This window comes from Scophthalmus maximus, chromosome 16, assembly GCF_022379125.1.
Source record: "Scophthalmus maximus strain ysfricsl-2021 chromosome 16, ASM2237912v1, whole genome shotgun sequence".
In the NCBI taxonomy this organism is placed as follows: Eukaryota; Metazoa; Chordata; class Actinopteri; order Pleuronectiformes; family Scophthalmidae; genus Scophthalmus; species Scophthalmus maximus.
This window is the reverse complement of record NC_061530.1, coordinates 7131506-7143980: the sequence shown is the minus strand read 5'-3', so window position 1 is coordinate 7143980 and position 12475 is coordinate 7131506. Positions and strand designations below refer to the sequence as shown.

Here is a 12475-nt window from a genome sequence, read left to right as displayed (position 1 = left end):
CCCCATTCCAGGCTGGATTCATAGTTGTGGGAGGAAACATATTAACATCTCTGCTACACACAACAAGGCCTTGTGCAGACCAGGGCATCGTGAACGATGACGGGTTGATCCAAGGATGCTTGAATTGGGGAAAATAAATAACAATAAGTGCTGAAAATAGCCTATTTCATTTGCTCTGCCAGACTACGGTCTGGATCCCCTCGGCTGGGTAGTGATTTCCCTCCGGCAGAAATCTTGCCAGTCCTTTCACCAACAGATTTTGTGATAATGGTCGGGGTTTATACCAATGTCGCGGAGAGAAGGGACTATTGTAGACAACCAAGGCCGCCGCTGATGAACGAGCATTTGACTGAAAGTACCCGACATTTTGACATTTCTGCCACAAAAACGGCAACACTCGTTCACGGACATCGTGGAATCATTTTTGTTGACATTTTCGCAGGGCCCCAGACTAATATGCGTCTGAGTACGTTGCTGCCAGATGTTTCCCCACAATACCACAAAGGTCGACCTCATGGTGGCGCCACACGAGAAGTCGCGGTTGGTGCGATGTTTCCACGTGGAACCATCCATGTGATCGCACTCGTGTACCAACAATGTCATTGTCATATTGTAACATAAAACAATATAGTGCGATAAAGGGTCTGAAACAGACCAAAAAGAAAAGAGAGAATTCTGGGGTTTTTTTGGACGTTGACGAGTGCCACGGCTGTCGCAGCAGACACTGATACCTGTTTCCACCACCGCTGCCCCCGTCAACTTTCCCGTCACTTCTGTCAGGAGTGCCCCAACTGAAGCCACCACGGCAAAGGTTTGGTTTTGTTCAATAATGTAACAGTATGTCAGATATTCATACAATGGCCACGCGCTTCCAGCGGAGACACACTGCGCAAGCTCTCAGCTCTGCTTTTGGAAGAAAGACCTGCACCTCGGTGGACTTGCAAAACGCTCCCCAAACCCCCAGCTCACATTTCCAGCTGTATGAAGAACATCCTTACTCTTAATGCAGAAGGGCAGATATTTTCCATCAGTTGTGAAGTTAAAAGGACGACCACAGTCACTATCTTAGTATGGGATATCATTTTCTTGGCATATTTTGAACATCCATTGTTGTGCCCTCGTGTCTTTAAATCAGTTTTGGTTCAGTTACATAAAAAAAACCAACTTCCCGTCTGCCCCTGGCTTTGCTCTAGTTGTGCCAAACTCCAAACACTAGAACTCGGTCTCTGAGCTCATGTTTTATTCATGCTCGGCCGAAGCCGTTTCAGCGCAGATAATTCCTACTGGCCCCGTGGCGTTCCAGACAGTCCTGGAGGCTTGAGATGGATTGTAACCGGGACCTGCAGTGTAACTGAAGGGTGCTTGTGTCCGTCATGTTGCCACATGTTCGCCTGTAATGGGCTGTTGGGCCGTTTATTAGAAGCGGCGCGCATTGTTATCAGACGTAACGACAGCCGTTCGATTATGATGAAGTGGCCCCCGGGCTCCAGGAGCCTGCAGCTGCTGCAGGGACACCAGGACGCTGGTCTCTGTGCTTTCTCTCTTTCATCCTCTCTTCTCCTGACTTCTCTCATTCTCTCCTCGCTCTGTTTTTAGCTTCGCCGCTCGTTCGTGGTTTGAGGCTGTCTAGCTGAATGTAGGCGGCAAAGTTGCTGTGAGTGAGACAGAGAGAGAGAGAGAGAGAGAGAGGGTTGTGGTACGCTGGACGAACGCCGCGAAAAAGACTCACAATCCCAAAGGGAGGACGTTTCATTTGCGTCAATACGGACCGTTAGCTCTCCGCCTGCACAGATGGAGCCCTCGTTTCCGTACAGTCAATCAAACTGCACAGAGGCCGAGGGGTCCCACCGAGCCAGACGGCAGCTGCTGCACAACAGACTTTCAGAACCCACCCAGACTAAAGCCTCCATATATCTATGCAGTACGTGTAATGAGTAACCCCCCCCTGCATCAAAAACCAGGTTAACGTACCTGCAAATGTCACTTCGGTGGGTTTTTGATGTTGGTGGGCTCTTTGCGCTTTACAGCCACCAGCAGTGCACTATCCGTGCCAGGCTACTTGCAGAGCTCAGCCTATCAACCGCTGCCAATCAGACCCAGACAACGACACAACCCCCTCCCACTGGCTGAGACAAATGAGAATCGTTTCTCGTATTCCCTCACACACATTTCTTTTTCTTCCAGGTATTAATATAAAAGTATCAACAGTATATCTGAAAAGCATTGGTTTCCGTGCATGATTGCTGGAGAAATCGGTGAAGATGTCCGAAAATGCTCTATCTCGCCATGTCAAAAAGACCCCCCCAAAGAAACTTGGTTCCGCCCTTTAGTCCAGATCTGCGCCAACATTTCATGTCTCATCCAAATGGCAACCACACTGTGAGCTTGTGAACTGCCCTATTGAAGCCTTGAGATCAGCATTTTGCCACCTTGGTTTTTTGAAACCACACGGAACCATGTTTGGAGGAGCGGAGGGGTTGGGCCTGGCTGAGAGCTCGTCCACCTGCACCCGCAACCATGCACTTATTTTACGGTGCTAGCTGTAAATCACACTGTATCCGCTGCCTTCAATGTAAACCATGTCTATTTTACTCTAAATGAGGCCTCAATTTACAAAATGAACATCATGCTGTATTAAAGAAGACTTGAAACTAGAAATTGAGACCTTAAACTCCTCAGGGAAATGTTTACTGACGTTATACGTCAGTCATTTTCTCATAGACTTTTCATAGAAAATCAGACTAAGCTCTTGGGTAAGAAAGTGCCTTTGAGTTTTCCTGTGGATTTGATCAGTGGGGTTGCATGTGATTCCAAAGGCTGGTGCCCGGACCACTCAAGCCCCTGACGCCCGCTGCTGTCTTGTTTCTAACGGTGGCTGTGGGGACAGAAGGAATCAGGAAATTTGCATCTTTCAGCACGGCAATAACCTCAGTGCTAATGGCATGACCTGACGTGACGCCTGTCAGCGCTCGGAAGTGGCTGTGATTCCGTTCCTCTCCTCCTTTAGATTGAAATGCAAAGCAGCCTGAGGATGTGACTGCACAAACACAAACACACACACACACACACGCGCGCACGCACACACACACGCGCACACAGAGTGCGTCCTTACTCAAACACGCAGCTACACACTATGACCTTTTCAATTCCAGTTTGCACAGTGTTTACTTTAAGTGTGCATGACAGGCATGGCGAATGAGACGGACGGGATACCGGAGGAGAGTGACGCTGCTCGGGGTGTGTAGAGCATGTAAACGGAGGGAGCGGAGATGAGCTCCGTACAGCGATCACAACTTTACAAAAACCTCTCGTATAACCCTCTCCCGTCGAATTAAACTCCTTTCTTGAACTACTTCTGTTCAGAGTTCTTGGAACGGTGTCGTGCCCAGTGAAGCAGCCCGCGATTTCTACCAGTGAAAAACACATTTTGCACAACAAAAGTTAACTGACCCGTTGCAGCAGGACTGTGGAGCACATCTGTTACCTGCAAGTGTTTGTACGGCTATCACAGACACAGTATTTGCTGGGCTTCCATTGAGAGCTCTTTCTTTGGTTTCGATCATTTCTCACAGTTCCTTCTTCATCCTCTCTCTCCAACTGGTGGAATATGACACGGCCACCGGTGTCGTCATGATTTGTTATCGAAAACCTGCTTCATTCTTTTGTTCCAGCTTAGAAACTGACTCATCAGGTTCCCAACCCAATTTTTAATTGGTGGAAATGCTTCAAAAGGTTCAAAATGAAGTGTGACAGCTGGAAGCGAGCCGGTTCCACCGTGGTGGAGAACGGGTACCAGAGCAGCTCTCCTGTACTCTGTAGTAGTTTTCAGTTGTATGAGTGGCAAAAGTAACGTATACATCTGTGGAATCTCCAACACACCAAAGTAAAAAAGGAGAAAAGGATTTTTATTTTTTTGTATTTATTCACTGACGGATCAGTAGCTCAGCAAATATCGCAGACACTCGGCAAGCTCTGCCTCTGCAGATATATCTATGGGGATTAAACTTAGGTAGTAGCTTTCATCAGTAGACATCCTGACCACAGGAGGTACAATAAGACCAATATAAAGATTACAGTGTATACCTTGAGCCAGAAATCCCTATGGACTGTTGCTGGAAGTAGATCAGTGTTCCATCTGAAATATCATAAACAATAGGTGTATACTATTTTTTCAGTCGTCTGCATTACCTCTTGATATCCTCTGTGCTCCAATTTTCTCCTTTCTTTTCTTTACCAGCATTTTCCCCTTCCTCTTTCTTTAAGTTTTGTTTTGCATATGTTATAGTCTGCTTCAAACAGACAAAAGTTATGGGTCTGTTTTCTGTGTTTGATTTTATTTTTTTTATCTGCAGAGGGCTTGGCCGTGGGAGTTGGGTTTGGAGCTATTGGAAAGACTCCATCTGCAACGTTTGAGAGTGCCAGGTAAGACTGGTATCAAAGTTACATACAGACAATACATTGCAATTTTTCTACTCTGGCAAGTAAAGAGTTTAGTGGATAATCCATGATGGCACATGCTGCTGACCATTGAAAAACAGCAGACAATCTGGACGACATGGCAGCTGCAAACAAAACTGAATCCTGGGATCTTGTGTTCAGACGCACTGGGATGTGTTTTACAAACCTTTAGCTATTGTTATTGTAATTTTGAAGAATTAGTCTTAAGATAAGATAAATGTCAGGGTGAAGTTGAAATGTTCGGTTTTAAAATAAGATTCTATATGGCTGGGATTAGGAGTATTACCCCAATGGAAAGCGCATGATAATGGGTTTCAAAACGTTGCTGTGTGCTGCTGACACCAGGTGGTCATACTGTGGTATTGCGGAGAGCAACGGCAGTTGTTAGGCAGGAAATGTCTGCTGGTTACTGGCCAAGCTCTGGCCTCATCCCATTTTATTTACAACCCACCCGGTCCATGACCGGTCTCTCTCTGTGGGGCCATTCAAGAGAATCAAAGTCAACATGATTATGTCTTGAAGAAATGGGAAACATAAGGCAAAACTGTCACTTATCTCCTGCCTCCTGAAAGGAGGAAAAGGAGGCATACAAGGAAACATAGCATCCATATAGCTTTGTAATTTTTAATATAGATGATTTCATAGATTTTCTGCTATCAACTTTGCTGCTGTCAACAACCACATTTTTCTGTTGGGGGGTTGAATAAAGGAATATCTTATCTTTACTTATCTTATCTTAACTTATCTTATATTATTTTATCTTATCTCCCACTCCCAGGTGCTCCTGTTGCTTGCTGCAGGCATGAATTTTAATCCGTTGCTCTCTGTTGCTCTTATTAAGTCAAACAAAGAATTAAGTTCACACAACGTATATATATATTTTATAGCCTATATGAACTTTTTTCATACATTTTCACATTCATATCCATCTGATGATGAGTTAACGGTCACCAAAGTCATCTGGATACATCCACTGGGCTCTCATTAATATCTGTAGAATATCTGTCCATCCAAACATCGCTGTGACATTTCCGCAAAAAAAACTAAAAAGTCACCTTATCGGTGCAGGAGGAGAAGTCATGGGATCACCAAGGTGAGCTGGCGTCATCCTCTAGGATGCTCGTTAAATTGGCGCCTATAGTACCAGATTGAAGACGGTTTGGGATTAAGGTTGAGCATGTTTAGAATTAAGGGATGAATACAGGCAGGATTACATCTGTGCCCATAATTGTAGTTGGATCCAAACAAGTGGTAGCTGGACAGAGCCTCTGTCCAGTGCTGTGTGGTGTGCTTCTGACACCTGGTGGTTATATTCTGGTACTGCAGCGAGAGGTGGAGAGCCTTGTCCGCATTGACCGCTTCACGCTCAGCTACAGACCCCCCCCCCCCCCAGTGCATGCTGAGGGGCAGGGGTCTGATAAATTCAACGAGTTGCCAATATTTAATGTAAAAAGAAATTGTCTGACTGCTCATTGTTTTTCCTGACTCCCTCAGAAATTTGGCCATCGGCATTGGCATCCAGAATTTCCCAGAAGGCTTGGCAGTGAGCCTACCGCTCCGGGGTTCAGGGGTCTCGACGTGGAAAGCGTTCTGGTAGGGAAACCACAGCGTCAGAGAGACAATAAATAAATGAACAAGTCTGATTGTATCATTTAAATTCATGTTATGTAAATTGCCGGTTGGCATCTCCCCCCCCCCCCCCCCAGGTACGGCCAGTTGAGCGGCATGGTCGAGCCCATCGCTGGGTTGCTTGGTGCCGTCGCTGTCGTTCTGGCAGAGCCCCTGTTACCATACGCGCTGGCGTTTGCTGCCGGGGCGATGGTCTACGTGGTTGTGGATGACATCATACCAGAAGCTCAAGTCAGGTGAGAAAGGATGATGGGTAAACGAAGGAGAGGTATAAAACAACAAGTGTGCACTCTCTTTTTCAACAGCTCATACTTTTCCCCATTTTGGTCTTTTCTCTCCATCTTGGTGTCACCAGTGGAAACGGGAAGCTGGCATCCTGGACCTCCATCCTGGGCTTCGTAGTGATGATGTCACTGGACGTGGGCCTGGGCTGAGGTCACCGGGACGACCAACAGAACCCTCAGTGCCCATGATGTCATGACAGTGACCTCAGATTCTTTTCTTTTTCTTTTTTAAAGGGACCAAATGATGGTTTTGATTCTGAAACTTGATTGTGATACGTTTTGTTTTGAAGCGTTCAGAACTGATTTATAAAAACAGACAAGGGTGACTGTACTTGAACCATTATCTTTCACGTATGGGCAGATATCTCATTTGGGAATGACTTTATCAATATGTAATGAATATGCAACCAATTGCAGAGCGGGTGAATGTTTCATGAGAGGATGCTGCTTTTTTTGAGTGTGACTTTTTCAGAGACATTGTTTAAAGCAAAGAAAAACAACATTATTTTTTTAGTTTGCCTCTTCCTGTGTTATATTTCCCCATAATGGCAATACTTGAAGTCTGGTGTTTGATTATTATTAATTTTTTTTGTTTAATTTCAGGGACCATGAATGAAAACTTAGATTTGGCTTATTTCATTCTGCAAGGCACAGTGTGATTATGGTGAACGGAAATATGAAGTTGTATTCCAGCCCCATGTTCCAAGTCCGACCATTTGTTTCTGTATGAATATGACATTAATGAGGAACCTCTGACTCATTCTCATGTCAGACTTGACATGATCTACTTTCAAAACATAACATTGTTGCCCTTTTTACCGTCTCCTGCCATCTACAGGTCAGTCTGGAGAATCACATGTCTGCGTCTAAATATTTAAATGCTGATGTTAATGCTGAATTAGATTGAGGTATTTATATAATTAAACGGCCGAATGCTTCTCACTTTTCTTCCGAGTAATGTTTTCTTAAGCGCTCTGTTTGTTTTATCCATCTGCCTCTTGTACAGACATTTAAAGGAGCAGTGTGTAGGATTTGGTGACATCTTGTGGTGATGGTGCAGACAGCAGCCAGCTGGCTCTTTTTTCAGGTATCAAAACAACAAATCTTAGTTCCAGGTGATTATACAGTAATGGATATATGAATATGAATACTGTATTCTATTTCTGCCAATAGATTCTCCAAAATCCTACACACTCGACAACAAGACAACACACAAGGCTGCTAACATGCATGACAACAAGAACCCAGGACATTGACAGTAAAAATTAAATATTACCTCAAAAGGTTTACTGGCAACTTTATAGATCTAGATCAGTCAGTCATATTTTATTGTAATTCAAATTTGCGTTTATTGTTTCATTCAAAAGCTCCATTTACGTAATTACTACACACATGTGGTTCGTGTACGTGTGGCTCATATAAGAACGACAGCAAACTTACATTATTCTTGGAATTTTCATAGGCTTCAGACTAAAAACGTTACTGTGAGCAGTTTTATACAAACTGACCTAGATCTGGAACAAGGGTAGCTTTAGTTTTCTTTTATGTAAGCAGCTTAAACTAACTTGAGATGAACATGTGACAAAGAAACAGCTGCAGGGTAAAACACTAAGAATAAAACATACACACACACACACACACACTACGCATCCTCACACGCATTTAATGTGTTAACATATCAGTCTTTACACACAACAGAACACAAACAGTACAGGAGTCCTTAAAAAAAAAAAGAAAAGAAACAAAGCTGATCCTTAAACTGTATTTAAAACAAAATATTTAGCTAAAACAAAAACAGGCGTCTGGCTCATTACGCTACAGGACAGTGGCTGGGGCAGGTTTGTACTGCAGGAAGTTCAGGAGACTTGTTGGCATTTCCAGCTGGTCGATGCAGTGGATCCTGTCGATGTGTTTGAGGTGTCGTCTGACGGCGAGTCGGCACTGTGAAGTCAACGCTTTTGGGTTTCCTGCACCGGAGATGACAAGGGGAAGAAAAACACGGGTTATCGCCTGGGTGACGCAGAATCGTATCGTTAAAACTGACTCTTGTATTTCTGTGATTCCACATGATCTGTCACACATTCATCACTGGTGTTGTTTTGTGGCTGCTTGCTGTGGTTGCAGCAGTCACAGACCATGCTTAATTTCTGGTGCGTTCGCACCCGGAGTCACTCGCTGGAGTTTGGCCGCAGGATCATTTGTGCAAGCAAATTTTCATCCATTCTCTCACAACAGTGACGTCGGGAGAATCTCGACGCAAATTGGTTTTTTCGTGACATTACGTCACTCTAATATGGAGATCAAATATTTACATCGAATGAACAGCTAAAACCTTGGCACTGCTTCATTTCATAGATAAATTCCCATTTCCCAACCTTTTCTCAATGGCTTTATGAATTTTCCCTGATATACATATGTAATTTAAAAAGAAAACTTTGATTTAAACCAGAGTGAATACATCTTCATTATTCACTCTATTCTTGCCTGAAGACAAATTAAAACATAGTTGATCTTCAGTTAACCTGCTGTGCACCAACAAAAACACTGTGGGTTATACTTGACAGTAATGAGCATTCATTTACTGCAGGAGTATCACATTATACTCTACACTTTACCTGCCATCTTTTCCAGGAAACTTTCAAGAACATGATTTATGGAAATTTTGTCATTTCTGGGTGGAAATTATCCAGAAATGACGAACCAGTGACATAAAGTGGTATTATGCAATAAAATTAATCAATCTAACTGCATTTTGCTCTCAATATTACAAGCAACTGCTTAACTTCAAGAAGTGAGCAACAGCCTCCAACTTTTTAACGTAGTCATTCAACCTGCCGGCCAAATGCCAACCTGTGGTGACACTGCACCACTGTAAAGAAACACAAGCCGATTGACATTTCACCTCTTTCCTGCAGAAGCAGCTCCACGGCCTCGTTCTGCTTGGTGGACTTCTCGATGATCAGCGTGGGGAGGTAGACGTTTGCGCCGAAGTCGATGAGAAACTGGATGTACTCCACGCCACAGCCGTACCTGAGGCACATCTCCAGCACAGTCTTGGGCTGCTTGATGGAGCTCAGGAGCGCCACGTCCGTGCAGTTGTAGTCCGGGTCGGCGCCGTAGAGCAGCAGCAGCTTGAAACACTCCATGTGTCCGTACACGGCGGCCAGGTACAGCGGGCCGCTCGACACCCTGGAGCTGGACGTCCACAGCAGCACTTTGGAGCGGGAGTTCACCTCGGCTCCATGCTTGAGCAGTTGCATCAGTATGCCAGCGTCGCCCTCCCGGGCGGCCGTGAGCACAGGGGAGCAGTTGTTGGACGAGTTGCCGTCGGGGCTGGCGCCTGCCCCCAGGAGCGCTAAGACACAGTCCAGGTATTTCCCACGAACGGCCGCGAACAGCGGCGTCTGGGCCTTGACGTCCACACAGTCGACCAGGGCGCCGTGGGCCAGCAGCACCTGCAGGCAGCTGAGGTGACCCTTGGACACGGCGGCGTGCAGCGGCGTGCCCGCGATGCCCCAGCCGCCCCGGCAGTTGATGACCCTCTTGTAGATTTCTTGGCAGAGCATCTCATCGAGGAGTCTGTCATTGTTTTGAAACACCGCCTGTCGGAGCTGGGAAATCTCGCAGCTCCTCTCTTCTTCTTCGGAGGTCCTCAACCGGAGCATAGAACCTGTGGAGCAAAGACGCAGAAAATTAACCACACGCCGAATAACTGGTCGCCACAGCCTCATTTTCTTACACAGGAATATTCTAATCGTACCAGGAACAATGCTGGAATCGTCCGACAGCTAATTGAATATCACAGTCATAGTTGTCTATGTAAACGTAAAACTCTGAGCTCGGATTTGTCAGCTGTCACAATCTCCCGCACATCTTCACACGCCCGCCAATTATAATATTCCACAATTGAAAGTTTGATCGTTAGTCAGCTGAAGAACGCAACCGAATGACGGCAATCTAATATTTGATTAATCATAAATAAGGTGTCCTGAAGACTTCGGCATAAATTAAATTCATGATTAGGTAGAATATTAATTTCTACAGCCTCCCGACAGAAGAACGATCAATGGCAAAGGAAGGCTGGTTAAAGGTGAACTGTGTCGTGTACCACAGTACATGGTACAGTAGTGTACTGTATTACAGTAGTGTACTGTATTACAGTAGTGTTCTGTGCTACAGTAGTGTTCTGTGGTACAGTAGTGTAGTACAGTAGTGTACTGTATTACAGTAGTGTACTGTTGTACAGTAGTGTTCTGTTGTACAGTAGTGTACTGTATTACAGTAGTGTACTGTTGTACAGTAGTGTAGTACAGTAGTGTTCTGTGGTACAGTAGTGTTCTGTGGTACAGTAGTGTTCTGTGGTACAGTAGTGTAGTACAGTAGTGTACTGTATTACAGTAGTGTACTGTGATACAGTAGTGTTCTGTACTACAGTAGTGTTCTTTGCTACAGTAGTGTACTGTTGTACAGTAGTGTTCTGTACTACAGTAGTGTTCTGTGCTACAGTAGTGTACTGTTGTACAGTAGTGTTCTGTTGTACAGTAGTGTACTGTATTACAGTAGTGTACTGTTGTACAGTAGTGTAGTACAGTAGTGTACTGTGATACAGTAGTGTTCTGTACTACAGTAGTACTGTAGTGTACTGTAGTACAGTAGTGTTCGGTGGTACAGTAGTGTAGTACAGTAGTGTTCTGTGGTACAGTACTGTAGTACAGTAGTGTACTGTGATACAGTACACTACTGTATTACAGTAGTGTACTGTAGTACAGTAGTGTTCTGTGGTACAGTAGTGTACTGTAGTACAGTAGTGTTCTGTGGTACAGTAGCTCTCCATTAAACACTATAACGTCACTGCTCCGAGCAGGAAGTACTTATCCACCACTCAGCGAAAACGATCCCATTTGACATCCGGCTCGATCTCCAAACGCTCATTTCGCTTCGCAAACCTCGCATTTCATCGCTTTTGAATGAGTTATGGCAACACGAAGGAGCTGTTGTGCTCAGTTTCTCTTCGTTCGATCGTAGCTTACCTACGACGAGCCTCCGCCAGCCGCTGCCTTCTTCATCTTCCCGTTTCCTTCTTCTCCTTCTTCTTCTTCTTCTTCTTCTTCTTCTTCTTCTTCCTCGTCGTCGTCGTCGTGTTTGTGTTGTGGACAACGTTCTGTTTCATGTCGCAGTGCTGCCCTCTTGTGTTCATAGGGGAAACAACAACACGCCCGGCGCCACTGCAACAGGAAAAACCTTTTTAGCTCATCATAAACGAATTAGTCAGTCTTTCAATAAAAAAGTTATTAGAAATTGACTAAAATATCCAATTCAAAAATATGACTTTAAACATTATAAACGCACGAAGCCCCAAAGTGTTGAGTATTAAAAAAAATAATAATAGTCTAATTAATAAAGCATGTTAAGTATATAAATCAACCAAAAATCTAAATTTTAAATCATGATTATTCTTTCAGCATCTTCATACAAAATGTTAATTTTGAATTTTTGATTACACAGATTAAACATTTTAAAGGTGCTATTTTGAAAGACATTTTCCAAAGACACTTTTATGTTATGTCAGACTTTAGTCTGACCCTAAAGCCCAGACAAAACAAACATAAAATATGAAATTATAAGCATCTGGTGCATGACCCATGTCACATGTTTTAAATGCCCAAGCTTCGCCTGCAGAACTTTCGTGCTCGTGTGTGGGGAAAAGTTGTTTCATAAAAGAAAAATACGGCCATATCCATGGCAACGGCACTGACGGCTCTCGGCTATGTGCCTTATCACTTGCCTTCGACTCTATCTGTTCCCTCACCGGGCAACCCACATGGCATCCTCTCTTTGAAAAGCCAGCTCTGTTTCTTCTGCTTGTGCGTCACCGAGCCTTTGTTTGGCTGCTGGTGAGTTCTCGGTTGTTGGTGCCTGGACTGGACGGGCTGTGGACACAACACAGAAGAAAGAACCTAAAAGGTTCCGGCAACCCAGAACAAGATACCCATCCCTCTAAATTCTTAAAAACATATTAAAAAGGGAAAAGCAACCATTTGCACCCAAGCAACAAAGACTACACTTTAATGAGAGGGGTTTTTTTTCAGTGGGGACCCTTCACT

At 44.4% G+C, this 12475-nt stretch overlaps 2 protein-coding genes across 6 annotated transcripts in view; one reads left to right on the top strand and one right to left on the bottom strand.

Annotated features, from left to right (window-relative positions):
* Positions 1–7318, top strand: part of slc39a11 (solute carrier family 39, member 11) — a 109154-nt gene extending 101836 nt beyond the window's left edge. For all 5 annotated transcript variants that reach the window (XM_035613517.2, XM_035613520.2, XM_035613519.2 and 2 more), the window contains 4 exons: positions 4353–4422; positions 5953–6051; positions 6165–6323; positions 6443–7318. In XM_035613517.2, coding sequence (XP_035469410.1) covers positions 4353–4422; positions 5953–6051; positions 6165–6323; positions 6443–6521 — 407 coding nt within the window. In that variant the 3' untranslated portion in view covers positions 6522–7318. The remainder of the gene's footprint in view (positions 1–4352; positions 4423–5952; positions 6052–6164; positions 6324–6442) is intronic.
* A 700-nt stretch (positions 7319–8018) lies between these two features.
* Positions 8019–11530, bottom strand: LOC118287921 (ankyrin repeat and SOCS box protein 12-like). Its single transcript, XM_035613565.2, has 3 exons — positions 11402–11530; positions 9274–10041; positions 8019–8338 (listed from the first exon to the last, which is right to left on the bottom strand). Exons 2-3 carry the CDS (start codon positions 10034–10036, stop codon positions 8187–8189), a joined length of 915 nt encoding a protein of 304 aa, XP_035469458.1. The 5' UTR covers positions 10037–10041; positions 11402–11530; the 3' UTR covers positions 8019–8186.
* Between the last annotated feature and the right edge of the window lie 945 nt (positions 11531–12475).